Raw genomic sequence first — 21,450 nt, forward strand, 5'->3', positions numbered from 1 at the left:
CTCCTCGAAGAAGGGCTTGTCGAATCGTCGCGTTTCCTGATTACCGAACTACCCTCACGCTTTCCTCTAATTGATTTTTAGTGCTCGAGAACTTGTGAATTTTTTTTTTTAATTAAGGCCTACGAGTAAGAGATGGCTTGGATTCCGATCTGAAGTCAATTTGAGTACTGCTATACGCCCAAAGATCATCCCTGTAACATTTTTATTCAGATCTAAAGTTGTGAGTGATTAAATCCCAACTAGGACTTTTATATTTTGTTGTTTCCATAAAACACATTATGAGAATATATTCATGTCAGATTTGTTGTTTCCATAAAACACATTATGAGAATATATTCAATTCAAAAAATATGTACAACAGAGGGAAGGGGCAATTTCGGTGTTAAGATATTTTTACTGAAATGTTTTCCATCCCAATGAGACAAATGAAAAACCCTCAAACTAAACAGACCCGATTGGGTTTGGCCTTTAGCTTGGTTTTGTAAAAACTGAAAGTTTTATACAAACCTGAATGAAAACCAAAATTTGTAAAACAAGGTTTTAACGTTTAAATGACAAGATAAAAATTTAACGCATTTTGCTTGAAAAACCTAAGAAAAGATAAGTTTTTTATTTCTCTTATGAAAACTAAGTTTTGTCAAAACAACGGGTTTTACCAAAACACAGTTTTGATGTCATCGCATGCCTAGAGTTTTAGAGGCAAAACCTAATTTTTGGTTGTCATCCAAACGTCTTTATAGACAAAATTATTATTACAAAAAATGTGTATAGGTATTATACGGTGAGGAATTTCTCAAGTATAATGCGGCAAAGTTGTATATCTCAAGAATATCTTGGTGAATTTTTAAAAAATTTAAAACATTTAATAAAAAAATAAAAAATGATAAAAACAAGAAAAATGCATATAATATAGGTATTATACATGTTTTTTGTTTTTTGGTGTTGTTTTTAATATACGCGTTTTTTCAGGTTTCATATGACTGACATTTTATAAGCGTTTTTTTCTAATAAAACGCTTTTTTTGTGACAAGTTACAAAACTTCAATATGAAGTTGGATGGGAAGTGATCTAAGCTCAGATCCTCAAACGACAATCTCATATCACCTCGAACCTCATGCCAAGGTAAGCAAATGCCCCCCATATGAAAATTTGACTGCTGGGATTTTAGATCAACGAACCTCATATAGGATTTTTTTTTTTTTTTTTTGGGAGGGCGCTGCTATGGTACCATAGACTCCATATTAAAATTTATGTTCAACATTTAAGTTCTTAAATCACACCTCAAATCCATGCTTCATTTTACTTTTACTTTTTGGGGTTCGACAAAGCTTCATTTTACTTTTTGCAACGGTAGAAAGAGAGGTTGATCTTAAACCCTTGAATCTCAAAGACCTTACGTGGAAATACATCAAAGATAACCTAACGTCTTCTATAGTCGAAGTTTACTTCAAAATTTTCTTAAAAAGTAAACTTGTTAAGTAGCCTAGACTTCGAAGTCTACCCTATTCGTTGCCTGTTTTGCTTATGCAAATCTTTTCATGCAACGGAGGAGAAAAACTATAAACCAAAAGTCTACAAGAGCTTTCAATAAAAATGGATGGGAGTCTAGCTCTAGGCTAGGTTATATATATATATATATATATATATATATATATATATATATATATATATGCTTTCCCTAATTGTGTAGTTTTACTAGGGAATTCTATATAATTGCATCTATGCATTTTATTTCATTTTTAAGAGAATTTTTGCTTTTCCATTACAAAGTGTGCAGTCTAAAGATAGAGATGGATTCATTAACGGCTGCAAGATAATAACGGATGTGTCTATGACCCATAAAGTATGGGTAAGCATAAATTTTCCTTGTCTTAATCCTTCTACTACTTACGAAAATAGGTTGCCTCGAAGACAAATTTTATGATACCAATATCTTAACATTTTGTTGTCCATCAAGAAACTATACCAAGCACATTCATATTTGTTCTTTTTCCTTTTTCTTTTGAACTTGTCAGATATCGTTAAAGTTTGTTAATTCTTTGTTAGAGTTTTCTCCCTCCGCGGCTTACTTGATGGACCATACCAAGCATAGAGTTTATTTAGCAACAAAAACACTTTGTCAGCATCCTATTAATCTACCTTAAGCATTGGGGTATGTTTATGGAACACTTACAACGGACTAGGATTCAAATTAACCTCTCCGAAACTGATTTCTGATCACATTGGTATGGTATGTATACGTAATCGGGTTGGATCTTTTCGAATCCCATTCAGATGTTGGACTCGTGTTCATGAGTTTCATATATGAAACTGTGTATTGAATCTGATTAAGAACCTGACTAAATATATAAGAAAACAAGTCATTAATCAGATATATCTGATCCATTTAGATCCTTAGTCAGGGCAATGTTCAGTCTTTTTGGATCCTTAAGATATTGTTTTGCATTTGGAATAGTTTATCGTGAACTTGCTTCAAAAATTGAGGTAGATTCATGACACACTGAATTATAGTTTATTTCATAAACTTGTCCAATCTTTAAACATATTTAAAAATAGTAACAAACTGTTATTATTGCCAAATAGCCTCAAAAATTAACCAAGCCTCGAGCACTACTAGTTCGGCTCTACTAGTGTAGACTTGTTATTAACAAATGTACAAGTTTAACAATATCGATTTATAAGGGCCGATACACATTTCTATTTCAAAATCAACTTAAAATATTTTAATTCATTTTTTAATTAAAAAATCTTTCGCTTCATCGCAGTATGAGTAGGCTTGAAACTGCCCGCATGAATTAAATTCTGATCCTTTCTTTGTTCTAGGGTCTGGTCCAAGGCAGAGGTGCTGTACATTTTTCATATTTTAATAATCTTTATATGTTTAACTTTCTTGCTGTTTATGAAATTTTATATCCCGGAATTGGCTGATTGAATCAAAATAAAAAATGTTATGTATATAATAGGCAGCTACCAGACCCCTATATATCAACCATATTCGATGAGAATCATTTATGCGATCGCTTCATATCACACCAAAAGGTGCAGATTAAATGGCAAATATAAAAGCCAAGTTGTTTTTAAAAAGTCTCAAATACCTCTCAACGGAGACAAGAGGTTTTGTTTAAGGAAACTCATAATTTTCTCCTTCTAAATGATATTTTGGACTTTCAAAAACTAGCTTGTCTTCTATATTTACAATTTGATCTACATTGTTAGATATCCTTAAAATCGATGACCCATATGATTTCCATCAAACCTTGGTGTGTGTATATATATATATATATATACCCATTTTAGTTTGTTTAAACAAGTGCCCCTCAGTCAATTTTTCTAGTTCCGCCACCGGGAAAAACAAAGTAGGATTCAAACCGCTATCATCTCTAACCTGATTAAACTTAGTTGGTTTTATTAAATTCGAAAATGAGATTAAAAAATGAGATAAGAAGAACTTGTTGAATTTTGCAAATTCAGGATGAAAGGGTTTAGTGTGAGGAGACATTGTGTAGGTCTAATTAGTCTACTTCTGAATCCAAATCCAATCGACTTCAATATATGCAGTCCAAGAGGTAAACTCTGCAATTAGTTCACCATGGTAATTATCCGTTAAACCTAATACAAAATTTAAAAATGCATCAAATAAAAAAGGTTCAGATTCGATAGCTCAAATATGAAGCAAATTTGAACAATCTAATTTGAATGTTCTGTAAAGCTTTTGCACGTTATTATTCTGTTAAAATGGCGATAAGCAAACAAAAAATACAAACTCAACAAAAAAAGAAGCATACTCTTTTTATCCTTCACTTGATGCTGTTTTTTTGTAAATTATTTTTTCAAAAATCCAGGGAAGACATGGCCTTTGCCAGCAGCCCTTGGCTCTGCCTCCACCCTCAGTTAGAGAGTTAGGCAAACTCTTAACAAGGTTATGCTAATTATATGCACACATACATTGTGTTAAGTTCTTAACATGCTTCTATTTGGAGATCTTAAGCGGGGCAGAGGCAGGTGTGAGCTGCGTGTGGGCAATTGCCACACAAGCCATAAAAATCCTTATTTTTATATTGTTATTTTGAGCAATTTTTCTCATTTATATATTTATATATAGTATCCTTTGACCATAAATTTTAGGCTCTGCCCCTGATCTTTAAGTCCAACCTCTTTGCAGTGTCAGAACAAGCTCAAATGCAGCCGCCATTGGAGACAATTTAAGTAAATCCCCAACTCATTTTTTGCCCCTCAAATTTCATATTTTGTGTTGATCCTGCAAATGGAGGAGCGAACTAAAAGAGCTAATCATGAAGAGAAATCACATTTCGGGTGAGTGGGAGGCTAATCTCCCTCGGCTGAAGCATCCCCTCTTCCCTCATCCTCCCCAGGATCCAGAGCTGCTTTCTGGTGCTTCAAGGTAGGTGACCCCTGCTATGCACTATCTGCATATTGGTGTTTCCCCTTCCCCCACCCCTTTTGCATCATTACATAGAAGGATGATGCCGCTGAAGTTCAAAACGAAAACTGGTCGCCCACTAGCCCTCCGCCCCAGGACTTTGCACCAGCGCCCTTAAGGATCATGATGAGAAATTACATGGAGGCAGCAATTTGCACCTATACTACAAGGAAATTGTAAAAGTAAATCAGGTTGCCAAGGTTAAATGCAGTTGTCATATACACTGTTGCACATGTAAAAACTGTAGCTGCACTCAAATCGGTTCTAATTGCATCTTTCATATGAGTTCGGATCCAAATAATCTTAATTCAATTTGGAAATTAATTGCATCTAGTTAGCAACTAGATTCGGATTTGACATGTGATTTTCTTACCACATCTGATTTTGGATATCTGTAAAGTGATGGACATGCAAAAGTGCTGAAATATATAATAATTTAGATATGGTTTTGCATTTTATATTTGGATCCATATCCAACTCCAAGTAGTGTTAAGCAAATACCCAACTAGATTACCCATTTAGCCCAGCAAATCTAATAGGAATCCGAACTATTGTCATCCCAATTAAGCCAAGAGGTGCTCCCTGATTATTTAAGTATTTCCCTCCCAAGCCCTAAAACCGTAATTGTGTCTCTCTTTTTAATCATTGTATATTTATTTGGCACTTGTTTAGAATAAACTCTTGGAGTACATATGTTTATTTGGTGAAAATGTTGATATGTTTTTTGTACTTATAGGCAAGTGCAAGAGTATTCGAAATCCCTAGATTTTCTACTTGTATATCATGTAACTTAAAAATGCTGGCTACTTACCACCAGCAGATTATATTCAAATGGGCAAATTAAAAAGGCTAAAAGAAAGATATAAAAAATGAAAAACAAAGACGATCTTCTGCCTAGGTCGATGCAATCGGTACTCTTCGCGCTCTAGCTGAAATTAACTCACAAACAAATTTTTCTTTCAAGCGTCACTCTTTTAACCATTGTTTTGGAATAAACCTCATGTTTCCCGTGTTTCATAATACGGTTAACCAACATGTTAACTAATTGATTACGATATATCAAATTTCTGATCAAACAAGGCTACAAGTATTGGTATGATACAATAAAGACTACTCGGGTAAATTGCAATGCACGGCAGTGACATCCTTTCACATATCTAATGAGTTATGCAAATTTTCTTGTTGTTCAAGGTGGCGATATTATCTAGCCAAAATCTTGTATTCATAAATTGTGAGAAACCTTGGAGAGCATAAGCGTGATTCTTTACTTTAGCACACAAAACAATATGGGCTCTAACTTAGATTTTTGAGGAAGCTGGTAGGCAGTCGGTTTTCATTTTGAATTTACATAGAAAGTACTGATATGCAAGTTGAAGCATAATAGAAGCATCACCCTAAGGCATGAAAAGGAGGCCTAGTATCCTATGCAAATAGGAGGAAGGATTAGGGTTCAGTTATGTTGTTTGGTAAAAGGATTCATGAAATACTCTTCCACTCACTCTTTCAAAGTTTACGCACAAGGTCCTAATCATTCTCATGCCTTTGATATATAACACTGAACATGTACATCTGATCCGTAGGGTTTGATTTCATGTGAATGAACAAAATATTCATGCATTTTTTAAAAGAGAAATATGCTTCTATGCATCGGCTGATTCAGCAAGTCAGTCGAACCGGTTGTCAATAGATCTTGTATCCTGGAAAAAGTAAACGAAGAAACATTTATAAAATATATTAAAAAAGAACAATATTCCGCTGCAATACCTGTCGGAGGAGGGCAAAGCTGGTTATATAATTTGTTAGATCCTTCAACTGTCAAATTGAATCGTACGGAATCATGCTTTCATACAAGATCTTAATTATCTTAATTTAATTACATGTAACATGTAACGATCAATGAATTTAGTTTTATTCCGGATGGCTGGAATTGAGGAACACCTGATACCAATATTAATGTATATTCTTGTTTGAATGTATTGATTGACTGCCAACATTATTTTGGGTTTTGGAACTTCCAAATTATTCCTATAAATTCATTCTCTTGATAAAAAAAATATGAGGTAGAACCAATACAATTCAACTTGAATTGACTGATTTTGCCTGTTTTTTGCAACATATGTAAGAGTAATGTGGGGAGGAGAAAGGATACCCCGAAGAGGTTGAAACCAACTTTTTTTCCCTTGCTGCTAGTTCATACAGACGGGAACCTCAACTCCTCTCATTCATGGCATGCTATAATTCTGTTAGTCTCTAGAATAGGAATGAGAGATTGCCGGTAAGCCAAATGCATGCCTCTAGCCGTAACCTACCCGAATACGACGTATTTTTATTTTGGATTGCTTTCGTGTCTATCTTTCGATTCTAAACTTGTTGTTTTATTAGGCGTAGGTGTCGCACTTTACAATTACTTTCCTCATCTCAAGAGTAGCGTCAGCTACCATTTGTAGTCCAAAGGAATAGTACCCACATGAATCAAACTGATGATCGAGTTTGTTACTATCTCACCAATCCAACCAGCTATACTACATCCCTTTTCAGGATGAAATAATAAAAATTTAAAGCGCATATTGCTGGGTACATTACAAGGCTGTGCCCAACTGAAATGGGTGTCGTGGATCTGAATCTGCCAATCGGCCCTGAATCTGGATCTTTCGTAAGTAAAAGCACAATCACAATCAGAACCCAAATATATCCAGAAAGTTATTATCTAATTACATTAAAATTTTGCAAATCTGAATCTGCACAGCAGTTTAGCATCGGATTTACTGAATCATATCGAACATCGGCGATTATGCCAAATCCATGGCCATCCCCAGGCTTCGCTACTACCATGAAAGGTTCTTAATTAGTGTCTCGATCTGCCCAGGATTCAAGTGCGTAACCTTTCAAGATTAGTGGAACCAACGAAGGCTTATGAACGAATGTAAGCCTATTCGTTGTTGTTTTCCCTTTTGAATCTCAGATCCAAAAGAATCTCAAATCTGAGACAGCTGAAATCCACAGTCCACAATTGTATCAAAAAAGTTTTTCAATCAGCCTCAAAATTTAGATCCGAAACTATCAAACGCAACTTAGTTGTTTGTTTGTTGGTCATCCCCACCAGTACTGGGAGCATCCCGCCCACCATTGGAGAGGCGCTGGAGCCAGGCCAGGCTAAGCCTGGCAGGCACAGGCTCGTTATTGATTGAGCTTCATTAATGGATGTTGGACTGGCTGGTGGCCCATATCACTGGTCCACCAAAGGGGCCAGCTTGCTTCCAGCACCCACGGTCCATCTTTGGTAGTGGGCCTGGAAACCGGCACTGCTGGAAGCATGTCTAGTCCCTTGCACAGGGCTTTTCTTTAGATCCGTGGAATTGAAAGGCCCTTTTCATGAGAAAGGGGCCAATCAAACCAAATGTCACTTGCCGTGCAGCCGCTTTCTGAACATCCGAGAACGTCTGAAAGCACCAAGCCCTACATATGAGGTTTAGAGCTGCATCGAGACCTAGGTGGACTCTACCAGAATGAAATATCTAGTTGAAATCCAAACAGTTATGTTGGATTCAATCTCTTAAATCTAGACCTGACATGCACTTAACTACATCTTACTTACGCACCATTAAACTCACATGGTTTCAAATCCAGATCTGTTCTTGTATGGATTTACATCCAAGCGATCAATCGAGTTTTTCACATGCAAAGGGTTTCGCTTAACTAATATAGTTTCCGTTATGACTGGATCCAGCAATGCTCGTGTGATTTGGATCCAGACTTGCGTGCTATGTTACCCGATCGTATTACCACCTAAGATTTAGGGTTGTTCACGAGCGAGTTTGAGCCGTGTTACGAATCCTGCGTCCAATTAAGCCCTTGAGTATGCTCCTCTTTTTTCTTTCTAATAGGAATACGTACACCTCAGCATACTTTAATCAATATAAGCAATAGATATGTTCCTTTTTTCTTTTTGAAATTTCGAAATTGAGTAAAAGTATTTAGAACTTAAGAGCGATCCTCGCCTCCTATCCTTGATTTTCTTCTTCAGCAATCCTTTGAACGCAGTAAGAGATGATTTTTTACTTCAAGAGAGAAGAGATCCCCATCGGAGCGAGTTTCATCATCACTTTGCCTGGTAGACCTCCGTATGACTGCCAAATTTAGAGCCAAAGTAGTGGATTTAGTGTTACCAACATGAACTATATGACTTCCAGAGTTGCAGGAGAATATCCAAAATAATAATAACAATAATATTAGAGTTATCACGAAAAATACGAAGGTCAAATCCGCTTTTTTACCATTTGGGCGCTCTTAAACATCGCAATCACATAAACTTAAATAAGAAATTGTAAATCCTAGGATTAAATAAATCTCTAGTAATTCTATGTGAAAAGTGTTTAGAAAAGAAAGGGAGGAACTATGCGAGGTACTATGGGATTTGGGAAGTCTGGGGAGATTAATGGTAATTCATCTCATTTTGCAAAATCGTGATATTACTTTTTTTTCCAAAAAAAAATAGTCTAAATCAGGAAAAATAAAATGAAAGGCCCCATAATACATTAGAAGGATTATTAACGTTTCATAAGTAAGTTGTCTATGTTTTTAAATTTATTTTGTTCTGCCGAGTTTTTTGCCTATAAAATCCCGAGAAAAAATGAGAAAACTGGAAGCTTCTTGACATTTTGAGCTTTTTGATATCTTGGCAGTAACCTAACAATATATCGACGAAAATAAAAAATTAAAAAGACCTAGCTAAAGATATTTTAGTATTGCTTAAAATATTGAGCCAAGTTGTGGCATCTAAATAAAAGCGTGACAAAAACATGTGTGACTAAAAAATATCATGATTTTATCTTATAAATGTCTTGATAAATCGATGTTTTTAAAGTATGTGAATTTTCAAAAACATCATTCTTTTCTCGATGGAGAAACTTTAAAAAACTGCTAATAATTGTTGGTATAGCCTGATCGTGTGGAGCTATCTCGTTTTCCTGATAAAATTAAGACAATATAAATTGAATGCAGAAGACGAGAGAGAGAGAGGAGAACGAGAGCTTACATTGCAGAGGAGGCGTGAGGTGGGAGAGGGAGAAGAATTCATAAAATTGAGCGAGTCGGGGGAGGGCGCCGCTCATCTCTCCCTCCCCCTCCGTCACGTCCTTCGCGCCGGCCGACGAAGAGTCTGTCGAGCTGCTATTGACGTTGGTGGTGGTGAAGCCGCTGCCTCCGCCGTCCTTCGTCGTGGTGGTGGCGGTGGTGGTAATGGTGCGCTTCTCTGCTGTGCCTCCACCACCCCCACCTGTACCGTTGGCTGCTGCGCCATCTTTAGGTGGTGGTGATGGCTCCTTCTTGGGGTCGGCCTTGGATCTGGCGGCGTTGGTCGCGGAGGAAGAAGGGCCGAAGCAAGTGGTGCAGGCAACAATGTCCAGCAGCCTCCTCACATGCGCCACCGCCGAGTTCTCGTCGTAATCCTCTGCATTTTTCTCAACCCCATGAGGAACAGAAACGAATAACTGGGAGAGAGAGAGAGAGAGAACGCTTCACATGCATGCAACGTGAATACGAGAGCTCGTAGAATCGGGTTTGGATTCAAACCCAGACGGGTCCAAACCAGCAACGGCTATCGAGATATACGAAAGTTTGCTATTTTAAGGGGATTGTGCCACAAAGTAATACACAATTTCATTTTTATGTACTTTATATATATATATATATATATATATATATATATAGCCAAATAAATGTTCCTTCAGGTAGGGGTGGAGTTGGCTCCTCGTGATTACGATATGGAAGGTCCAAACCCCTTCAGGAAAAGAGATGTTATTAGCTTGATACCAGTGCATAAGGTGATTCATTGCATAAGACACCATTTTTTGTGCATTTATTTTGTATGAAGTAGGATGGACCTTTGTATGACTGACACTTAGCATAGGCCTTGAGGGTAAGGATCCTATTCAAGGGTTTTACTCTTCTGGGGTTTACCTGCGATCTGCCTGTAACCGCACTGCCTTATAATAAATATACAAAAATAAAATTTTAAAAAAATAGTTATTTGGGATAAATTAATCAGCGGTTAATTTAATGCCTTGAATTTTCATCTTATCGCAGCAAGTTGCTTGCTCATCTGCAGACGGCCGGACCCTTCTGGAGTCCTCAAAAACAGCTCTTGATAAGGGAAAACTTGAAGATGCTGTTAATCATGGAACAAAGGTGTTCATTTGTAGTTATATCGTTAGCAGGACAAGCATGAAAACCTGCAAAGAAAACTTATATGCTGCTTAATTCTGTGTCGGATCGCAGGCCTTGGCAAAGCTTGTAGCAGTATGTGGTCCTTACCATCGGATGACCGCTGGAGCCTACAGTCTTCTAGCAGTGGTTCTACATCATACTGGTGACTTTAATCAGGTTCCACCTTATCTATTCATTTTCCTTGACACTGGGATCCTATTATTTATTGAAATTTCTATTTCATCATCTCTGTAGGATATAACATGGCCATAGGACATGGATATATAAGTTACAGTGATAATTGGAATGTGGAGAGATGTGAATGCATACATAAATATGTTTTTGCATTTGTACACATGATATGCAGACACATGGTATAAAAGGCCAGCCTAGAATTGGTGTCCTTTAGTGAAAAGGAGTCATCTTTAACTTTTGAGAGTTAAGAATTACACTATGCCAGAGATTCTTAAAATATACATTTGTTTTCATTGAAGTTGGTCTGTTTTATTTATTTACATGGTAGCAGTATTGTCTTCAAAGGTTTAATGTGAACAGAGCTCACTAACAAAATATTCTTCTTTCTCTATCCTAATAACTAATACTTGTTTCTGTAATACTGTTGCTTTTTGTTTTGTAATTTGACAGAATTCTTTCTTGGAACTTTACATTAAAAAAAAATTAAGGTACTCTGCAATTTAGTTGTGAACTTGTATGGATACTCCATTTTTACCACCATTTTGTATCTCCTTTTATAGAAACTATGTTGGAACTTAATACAAATGGTTCTTTTTCCATAACTTTGGTCGCAATCTCTTTTCTTAATAAGTTGCAAGCAGTTCTTCAACATTATCTTTTTCAATTGGTTGAACAGGCAGCCATATATCAACAAAAAGCTCTGGATATTAATGAGAGGGAGCTTGGCCTTGACCATCCAGATACCATGAAGAGTTACGGAGACCTTGCAGTTTTCTATTATCGGTTACAACACACAGAAGTGGCACTGAAGTATGGATGAGCTTTCATAACTATGTCTGTTGTGAAATTCTTTTCTATTACATGTGTGTGTGCGCTAGTGAAAGCACGTGTGTGGAATGAATTATATACATTTTTTGTTGTGCCTGCTGAAATCCTGCCTAGTGCCATTTGCAGTAGGGCCATAGGCTTTCTCCATCCGAAAATAGTGATGTTTATTTTGCATGGATGAATGTTGTATGAAACGATACTTGGAATGTATAGCTACAATACGAAAATAGGTTTCTATAAGGTTCAAAATTTTACAATCCTAAAGCTTGTACATATTGAAGCCCAAACGTTTTTTGTATTTTCATTGAGAATAGTATGTTTCAAGTATTGATTTTTATCAAATGGAGGCATGGTTTGACCTCTCTTGTGAAGATTATCAGCACATCATGCAACATGCTTGAGCTGGCTGGTGGGCTCCTGCCCCATGGGCCCCATAAAACATTGAATAACAAAATTGACTCTTTGCTACCATGAGAATCCACACACCCACATGCAGAAAACTATTCACCTGCTCTTGCATATGCATATGCGAATGCATGAATGCATATGAAAGATGGTGAAGGCACTTTTTGAGAAACAGGTGTTATAGACAATGGGACTCTGCTGTGATTTCTAAAATGTAATCTGATGTTTGTTGGCACTAGTTTTGTCGAAACATTGCTCTACTAATTGTGTGAATAATGAGATTCCATCCTCAAAACCATATGCTTTTGAGTGGCCTAGTTGCTTTCAAACAAATGACGGGAATGGTCATCGCGTGAACTGCATTTAAGTTGCCAAATTCCTGGCAATTTGAAGCTCCTTGAAATTGGTGTTGTTGATTTATGCATCTCTTTGTCCAGGTTAATTGATACTGCTCCCCCTTTATCATTCTCTCCATTCTCTGATAATTATTTTCTGGTTGACCGGGTATGTGAAGCGTGCATTATATCTGTTACATCTTACATGTGGGTCATCTCATCCAAACACAGCTGCTACATATATCAATGTAGCTATGATGGAGGAAGGCCTAGGAAATGTACATGTAGCACTTCGGTAGTTGCACAAGGCCCTGAAATGCAACCAAAAGTTGCTTGGTCCAGATCATATTCAGGTTTTCTTTTAAACTTGAATCCCGTTTACCTAGTTCTTTTATTGACTGTTGAGTTAATTAAAAGTGAGAATGAATAGAAGCTGTTTTTAGAGACCTTTCATTTGCCCAGCTTGGGGTATGAATTGGCCACAGCTTTGGCACATGTGGGTTCAGTTCTCCGCCAACTTAGACAAACCAGTTGAAGTGTGCGTAGTAGAAATTCTGCGGCATGAAACAGAGTTTCACTTACTGCACTATGAGTATATATTTACTTGCCATGTCACTTGTAAGTTGAATCCAATATGGAGCTTAGTCTTCTCAGCCACTGGATGAAACTGTTGCATTATTGCTTCTGCAGAATTTCTTTGGAAAGATAGTTAGAAGATGATGTGAAATTTACACTAGCTCAGTCTTCCTGAGATTGAATCGTGTCATTCCTTCTCAGAACTTAGAAACTCTCTCTCTGACTAAAAGGGAAAGAAGCAGACTGTGATGGGGAGAGGAATCTCCATTGGTGGAGAAATAGAAGAAGATGGTGGCTCAGGTTTGGGGGCAGAAATGGATTTATAAGGAAAAACATTCTCATCGAAAATGACATTACGGCAAATATAGAGTCTTGAAGTGGAAGAATTCAAGCAAAGATAACCTTTATGTGTGGTGCTATAACTAAGAAATATGCATTTGGTGCTGCGATATTGTAATTTGTGAGTATTGTAAGGACGAAGATGAGGGTAGCAGGCACATCCAAAGGTTTTAAGAAAGGCATAGTCAGGGATTTGGTTAAAGAGTAGCTGAAAAGGACTTTTCATGTTTGTAACAGATGATGGCAGACGGTTAATAAGAAATGTAGCTGTAAGAAAGACAAAATCCCAAAACTTGAGGGGAAGGCTAGAATGAGCAAGTAACGCGAGACCTGTCTCTACTATGTGACGATGTTTTCGCTCTACTCTCCCATTTTGCTGATGAGTGTGAGGGCATGAAATGCGATGATCAATTCCACATGACTTTAAGTAAGTGGATAGGGATCTATATTCTCCTCCCCAATCACTTTGAAAAGCCTTGATGGGTCGCCCAAATTGTCTCTCAACAAGTTTTTGAAAGTCTCGAAAAATAGTCAAAACTTCAGACCTTCTTTTAATAATAAATAACCAAGTGAACCTTGAATATCCATCAATAAAATTAACATAATAATAATATCCTTGCATGGAAGCAATGAGCGCAGGGCCCCAAACATCAGAGAATATAATATCTAATGGTCCATTTATTTCATGAGATGAACTAGAAAAAGGTAAACTGTGACTCTTCCCCATTTGACATGCTTCACACAGAGAGTGAATTTTATTGAAACTAGAAGGAAGTCTATATTTTCTAAGGACATGTTGCACGATTTTCATGGAAGGGTGCCCAAGTCGCTCATGCCATTTTTGTTGCGTAGTTCGTTCACCAAAAAGAGCCGCTGGTTGACTCTCAATATCTCCCAAGTGCAGCTTGTAGAGCCCGTGCTCATTATTTTCCTTGAGAAGAACCTGCCCTGTCTTGGCATCCTTAACATAACAAAAGTGCGGGTGAAATTCAAGCAACACATCATTATCTTTTGTAAACTTGTGTACAGAAAGCAGATTTTTGGTGATAGATGACACATGTAAAATATCTTTCATGATAAACTTGGAATCATGATGAAAGAAAACAGAGGTACCAATGTGTGTAATGTTCAAACATTGGCCATTTCCGATGCGAACTTGATCTCCTCCATTGTAGTGAGTTTGGATTGTCAAGTTATTGAAATTTGGCGTTACATGATGAGTGGCTCCAGAGTCAGGGTACCATCCTCCATGATCAAATGACCCATAGGCATCAACTGTATGCGCTTCGATAGATGGAGCATCATTAAATTTCTGCATTTTATATGTTTTGCACTTCAAAGCCCCGTGGCCAGGCTGACGACATGCTTGACAAACTGTGTGACAATTTGCAGCAATATGACCATTATTTCCACAATCAAAGCAAGATCCAACCTGATTTTTCGGAGGACGATCTTGAGTTTTATTGCGACCTTTGTTATGCTTAAAGCGATTGCCACCAAAATTTTGGTTTTTCGTAGTAAAATTTGCTGATGGATTTCCAATAGGGAGATTATCAACTTCATCCAATTGCGCCTCATGAATAAGCAACATAGCAAGCAAGTCGTCCATATTAATGGGATTGACCCTAGTGTTCAATGCAGTTCTAACAGACTCATATTCTCCCGATGGTAAACCAGTCATGATGTAGGTGATCAAATCATCATCATCCACTGGTTTGGATGCAAGAGCTAATTGATGAGCAATACTTCTTGCTCTGCAGAAATATTCCGAAATAGTTTCAGTGCCTTTTCTTAAGTTTTGAAGTTGGTTTCTCAACTGCTGGATTCTTGCTCTTGAGTGGGCAGCATACATACGTTTGAGGGCATTCCATAATTCATGAGAGGAAGAAATTCCCACAACATGACTACGAACAAGATCAGTTAAAGATGAAAGAATCCAACTTAATAAAAGCTGATCTAATCTGTACCATTCATCATACTTTGGATTGCGACATTTTAAGTCATTGTTGTCATCGATCCATTCAGAGGGATATGGTTGTTTACCATCAATGAAACCCATGAGATTATAACTCTTAAAGAGGGGCGTAAACTGAGATTCCTAAATCAAATAATTGTCCAATGCAAGTTTACTGGAAAGCAAATACTGAAGATTTGTAGACGCAGGAAGAATAGGAAAGATCTGACCTGTAGTTTGAGATGTGTCTGGTGTAGCAGACTCTGAAGCATGATTGTTTTCAGCCATTTCGAATGAAAATTAGAGATACCCACACGACTATTCTGTTCTTGCAACCACAAAGGTGGTACTTGAAAAATCCACAGCGCCGCCCTGGTTTCAACTCAGGAAAATCTGAGATTTGGAAGGTAGAAAGCTGAGATGAAGACGATTCCAACGAACTCAAGATCGTCCAAAATGGTTGTCGGAGGAATCAACGCCGAAGATTTGAAAAATCAGTAATTTCTGCCTTTTCCGCGGGTGAGAAGGACGATTTCGGGCGGTGTCAACGCCTGGACACTTGCGAATAAGGCCAAGGACACGATGACACGGTGTCGTTCGTGTTGAAAGAAGCCCGACACGTGTTGAGCGGGACTCGGTGTTGGTTGAAGAAGATGTTTAATGCGACACGGAGGCGGGATTCGTCGAGTGGTTTTTTTCAAATAAAACGCTTTTTTTGTGACAATAGATGTATGAAGTTGGATGAGAGGTGATCTGACCTCAGATCCTCAGACGGCAATCTCATATCACCTCGAACCTCGTGTCAAGGTAAGCAAATGCCCCTATATGAAAATTTGACTGCTGGGATTTTAGATCAACGGACCTCATATAGGATTTTTTATTTTTTATTTTTGGGCCTGATATGGTAAAGCTCCATATTGAAATTTATGTTCAACATTTAACTTCTAAAGTCACACCTCAAATCCATGCTTGAGATTGAGATCTGCATTTTACTTTTTGCAACGGTAGAAAGAGAGGTTGATCTTAAACCCTTCAATCTCAAAGATCTTATGTGGAAATACATCAAAGGTAACCTTAACTTCTTCTATAGTCGAAATATACTTCAAAATTTTCTTAAAAAGTAAACTTGTTAAGCAGCCTAGACTTCGAAGTCTCCCCTATTCGTTGCCTATTTTGCTTATGTAAATTTTTTCATGCAACGGAGGAGAAAAACTATAAACCAAAAGTCTACAAGAGCTTTTAATAAAAATGGATGGGAGTCTAGCTCTAGGCTAGGTTTTGTATATATATATATATGTATATATATGCTTTCCCTAATTGTGTAATTTTACTAGGGAATTCTATATAATTGCATCTATGCATTTTATTTCATTTTTAAGAGAATTTTTGCTTTTCCATTACAAAGTGAAGACAAAGTGTGCAGTCTAAAGATAGAGATGGATTCATTAACGGCTGCAAGATAATAACGGATGTGTCTATGACCCATAAAGTATGGGTAAGCATAAATTTTCCTTGTCTTAATCCTTCCACTACTTACGAAAATAGGTTGCCTCAGAAGACAAATTTTATGATACCAATATCTTAACATTTTGTTGTCCATCAATAAACTATACCAAGCACATTCATATTAGTTCTTTTCCCTTTTTCTTTTGAACTTGTGAGACATCGTTGATTGATTAAAGTTTGTTAATTCTTTGTTAGAGTTTTCTTCCTCCAGAGCTTGCTTGATGGAGCATACCAAGCACAGAGGTTATTTAGCAACAGAGACACTTTGTGAGCATCCTATTAATCTACCTTAAGCATTGGGGCATGTTCATGGAACACTTACAACAGACTAAGATTCAAATTGACCTCTCCGAAACTGATTTCTGATCACATTGGTATGGTACCTGAACTGTATATGTAACCGGGCTGGATCTTTATCGAATCCCATTCGGATGTTGGACTCGTATTCATGAGTTTCATATATGAAGCCGCGTATTTAATTTGATTAACAACCTGTCTAAATATATAGGAAAACGAGTCATTAATCTGATATATCTGATCCATTTAGATCCTTAGTCAGGGCAATGTTGAGCTTTTGGATCCTTAAGATACTGGTTTGCACTTGAAATAGTTTATCGTGAATTTGCTTCAAAAATTGAGGTAGATTCATGGCACACTGAATTATAGTTTATTTCTTAAACTTGTCCAATCTTTAAACATATTGCCAGAGGGCCCCGAAAATTAACCAAAGTCTCGAGCACTACTAGGTTCAGCTCTATTAGTGTAGACTTGTTATTAACAAATGTACACGTTTAACAATCTCGATTTATGAGGGCCGATAGACATTTCAATTTCAAAATCAACTTAAAATATTTTAATTTATTTTTTAATTAAAAAAATATGCATATAGAAGCCGACAGGGAATATGCATATTAGATACAATATGAATTAAATTCTGATCCTTTCTTTCTTCTAGGGTCTGGTCCAAGGCAGAGGTGCAGTACATTTTTCGTATTTTAGTATTTTTTTATATTTTTAACTTTCTTGCGGGTTTATGAAATTTTATATCCCAGAATTGGCTGATTGAATCAAAATCAATCCAACCCACATTTAAAGTAGCAAAATTTTATATATATATAAACTAGATCGGTTGAATAAGGTTAATGGCGAAATTAGATTCCCACATTTAAAGTAGCGGTGTAAGACAATAAAGTACCATTGGATTTGCGGATCTGGAATAGAATATTCTCTTATACGGATTGGAAAGCAGTACAGTACTAGTGGTTTTTCATATATTGGACCGAGTGGTTTTTCAAAGGAAGAAGATGTAAGTCATGACGGGAAATTCAGCTTCAAGAAAACAAGGTAGGATTCAAACCGCTATCATCTCTAACGTCATTAAGCTTAGTTGGTTTTATTAAATTCGAAAATGAGATAAGAACAACTCCTTGTTGAATTTTGCAAATTGAGAATGAATGGGCTTAGTGTGAGGAGACACTATGTAGGTCTAATTAGTATACTTCTGAATCCAAATCCAATCGACTTCCATATATGCAGTTTGTTATCACCCCAAAATTTTCAAAAAAGATTATTATTTTAAATTTTAGACCAAAAACAAATTTGCGACTATTCGATACAAAATGAATTCTAAACCGTTGTCCAAATCCAAACAGAAAATTCAAATTTAAAACCCAACCTTAGACATGAGATTCAAATTCAAAATCGAATTATCAGATCTGAATTTAATCCAAAGTCCAAGTTTAGATCCAAGTCGATAATTCCAAACTCAAATCCAAAATAGAGTTCAAAACGACATGAGCATCGCGCACGCGTGCATAGAGATTCCCTTTGTTTTATGTTTCATCATGGCACCAAAAATATGTTTTTGAAGCTTAAACCACTCACTAGATCGCATCGGCGATAGATTGAACCTAATTCGGGTTTAAAACAAGCTCAAAGTCACTCAAAATGGAGTTGGCTGCCCATTTGCAACAAAAATCATTTTTTTATACATTTTAAATAAATAAATGTTTTATGTTTATTATATGAACAACCTTTATTTATTTATTATTTATGTTTTTATTTGATTTGATTTTATTTCATTTTATTTTATCTTGTTTTTTTTTTTAAAAAGAACCGTGTGCTGCACGGCCGCGCAAACGCATGCTGTATATGAGTGTGCCATCACGCGTGATGCGCGTGGCAGCGCCTGGCGCGCCAAGGCTTCCTATTTTGATGAAATTTTAAAATATATTTTAAATAAAATATAATTAATCATAACAAAATATTATAAATATATATATATTAATAAAAACATTTAAACAAACTTATTATCGGGCCCACCCAAGCTTATTAGGCCAAACCAGGCTGGCTCGATAAATTATCGGGCCGGCCCAGGTTTATTTTTTTGGATCCGAGTTTGGCCCAGAACCTAGGTAACTGGTGGCGGCCCAGCCTCATGCCCAAGCTCAATTTTGGTTGATCATTTTTTGGGATGCCAACACAGTCCAAGAGGTCTACAAATCTATTTTTTGTTGTCCCTTTTTTTTCTTCTTCAAATCTTTTTGTCGTTGGCCACATCCATTTGCCTTAGAATAAATTGGATTCCACCTTCAAACTCACTTGAATGGATTGGATGTCTAGTGAAATGTGCTTCATTTACTAGGCAGATTTGAATCTTCCCCTGCTTGGTTGTCAAGTTTTCTTCTTTTCCAAATATACAAGTTAAAACAGGGGCAGAGCCAATGTTTTGCTGGGGACCAAATTATACTTTTTAAAATTTTAAAAAAGGTCACTAATTTTCTTTTGTAAATTATAATATGTATACTTTTGGTTTTTCTTTTCAAAAAATCCAGGGAGCCATGGCCTTTGCTAGCAGCCCTTAGATCCTGCAAATGGAGGAGTGAACTAAAAGAGCAAATCATGATGAGAAATCACATTTCGGGCGAGTGGAAGGCTAATCCCCCTGGGCTGAAGCCTCCCCTCTTCCCTCGTCCTCCCTATGATCCAGAGCTGCTTTATGGTGCTTCAAGGTAGGCGACTCGCATCCCCTTTTGCAGCACAGGACGACGACGCCGCTGAAGTTCAAAATGAAAACTGCTCGCCCACTAGCCCTCCGACCCAGCACTTTGCACCAGTGCCTTTAAGGATCATGATGAGAAATTACATGGAGGCAGCAATTTGCACCTATACTACAAGGAAATTGTAAAAGTAAATCAGGTTGCCAAGGTTAAATGCAGTTGTCATATACACTATTGCACATGTAAAAACTGGAGGTGTAGCTGCACTCAAATCGGTTGTAATTGCATCTTTCATATGAGTTCGGATCCAAATAATCTTCATTCAATTTGGAAATTAATTGCATCTAGTTAGCAACTAGATTCGGATTTGACATGTGATTTTCTTACCACATCGTGATGGACATCCGAAAGTGCTGAAATATCTAATAATTTAGATATGGTTTTGCATTTTTATATTTGGATCCATATCCAACTCCAAGTAGTGTTAAGCAAATACCCAACTAGATTACCCATTTAGCCCAGCAAATCTAATAGGAATCCGAACTATTGTCATCCCAATTAAGCCAAGAGGTGCTCCCTGATTATTTAAGTATTTCCCTCCCAAGCCCTAAAACCATAATTGTGTCTCTCTTTTTAATCATTGTATATTTATTTGGCACTTGTTTAGAATAAACTCTTGGAGTACATATGTTTATTTGGTGAAAATGTTGATATGATTTTTGTACTTTTAGGCAAGTGCAAGAGTATTCAAAATCCCTAGATTTTTTACTTGTAAGCTGTCGGTTTTCATTTTGAATTTACATGACATCAACTTTTTGTGTTGTAAAAGGAAAAAAATATCGATATGCAAGTTGAAGCACAACAAATGCATCACTCTAAGGCATGAAAAACGTGCCTAGTATCATAAGCAAATAAAATGAAGGATGAGGGTTCGGCTATATTGTTTGGTAAAATGATGAAATACTCTTCCACTCACTCTTACAAAGCTTATGCACAAGGTCCTAATGATTTTCATGCCTTTGATGTATAACACAGAACATGTACATCTGATCCATATGGTTTGACTTCATCTGAATCAACATAATATTCATGCTTTTTTTAAAAGAGAAATATGCTTCTATGCATCGGTTGATTCAGCAATTATCCTGGGAAAAGTAAATGAAAAAACATTTATAAAATATATTAAAAAAGAAAAATATTCTACCGCAATACCTGTCGGAGGAGGGCAAAGCTGGTTATATAATTTGCTAGATCCTTCAATTGAAAAATTGAATCTTACGGAATCATGCTTTCATACAAGATCTTAATTATCTTAATTTAATTACATGTGACATGTAATGATCAATGAATTTAGTTTTATTCCAGACGGCTGGAATTGAGGAACACCTGATACCAATATTAATGTATATTCCTGTTTGAATATATTGATCGACTGCCTTCATTATTTTGGGTTTTGGATCTTCCAAATTATTTCTATAGGAGATCTGGACCCATTATAAAAAATTCATTCTCTTGATAAAAAAAATATGAGGTAGAACCAATACAATTCAACTTGAATTGACTGATTTTGCCTGATTGTTGCAACATATGTAAGAGTAATGTGGGGAGGAGAAAGGATACCCCGAAGAGGTTGAAGCCCATCTTTCTTTCCCTTGCTGCTGGGTCATT

The 21,450-nt window shown here is 36.7% G+C and overlaps 2 protein-coding genes and 1 non-coding gene across 3 annotated transcripts; 1 reads left to right on the plus strand and 2 right to left on the minus strand.

Moving 5' to 3' along the window:
* Positions 1-8,461: 8,461 nt before the first annotated feature.
* On the minus strand, positions 8,462-9,967 carry LOC116260184 (protein REDUCED CHLOROPLAST COVERAGE 1-like). The gene is made up of 3 exons (XM_031638326.1): positions 9,955-9,967; positions 9,477-9,890; positions 8,462-8,568 (listed from the first exon to the last, which is right to left on the minus strand). Exons 1-3 carry the CDS (start codon positions 9,965-9,967, stop codon positions 8,462-8,464), a joined length of 534 nt encoding a protein of 177 aa, XP_031494186.1.
* A 64-nt stretch (positions 9,968-10,031) lies between these two features.
* On the plus strand, positions 10,032-11,660 carry LOC116260185 (protein REDUCED CHLOROPLAST COVERAGE 2-like). The gene is made up of 5 exons (XM_050079460.1): positions 10,032-10,086; positions 10,171-10,263; positions 10,526-10,627; positions 10,718-10,822; positions 11,517-11,660. The coding sequence occupies exons 2-5, from the start codon at positions 10,204-10,206 to the stop codon at positions 11,658-11,660; spliced, it is 411 nt and encodes a 136-aa protein (XP_049935417.1). The 5' UTR covers positions 10,032-10,086; positions 10,171-10,203.
* A 3,238-nt stretch (positions 11,661-14,898) lies between these two features.
* On the minus strand, positions 14,899-15,037 carry LOC116261630 (small nucleolar RNA Z247). Its single transcript, XR_004174334.1, has one exon. It is a non-coding gene; the product is annotated as a small nucleolar RNA Z247 (small nucleolar RNA).
* Between the last annotated feature and the right edge of the window lie 6,413 nt (positions 15,038-21,450).

Source organism: Nymphaea colorata, chromosome 9 (genome assembly GCF_008831285.2).
Source record: "Nymphaea colorata isolate Beijing-Zhang1983 chromosome 9, ASM883128v2, whole genome shotgun sequence".
NCBI classification, from domain to species: Eukaryota; Viridiplantae; Streptophyta; class Magnoliopsida; order Nymphaeales; family Nymphaeaceae; genus Nymphaea; species Nymphaea colorata.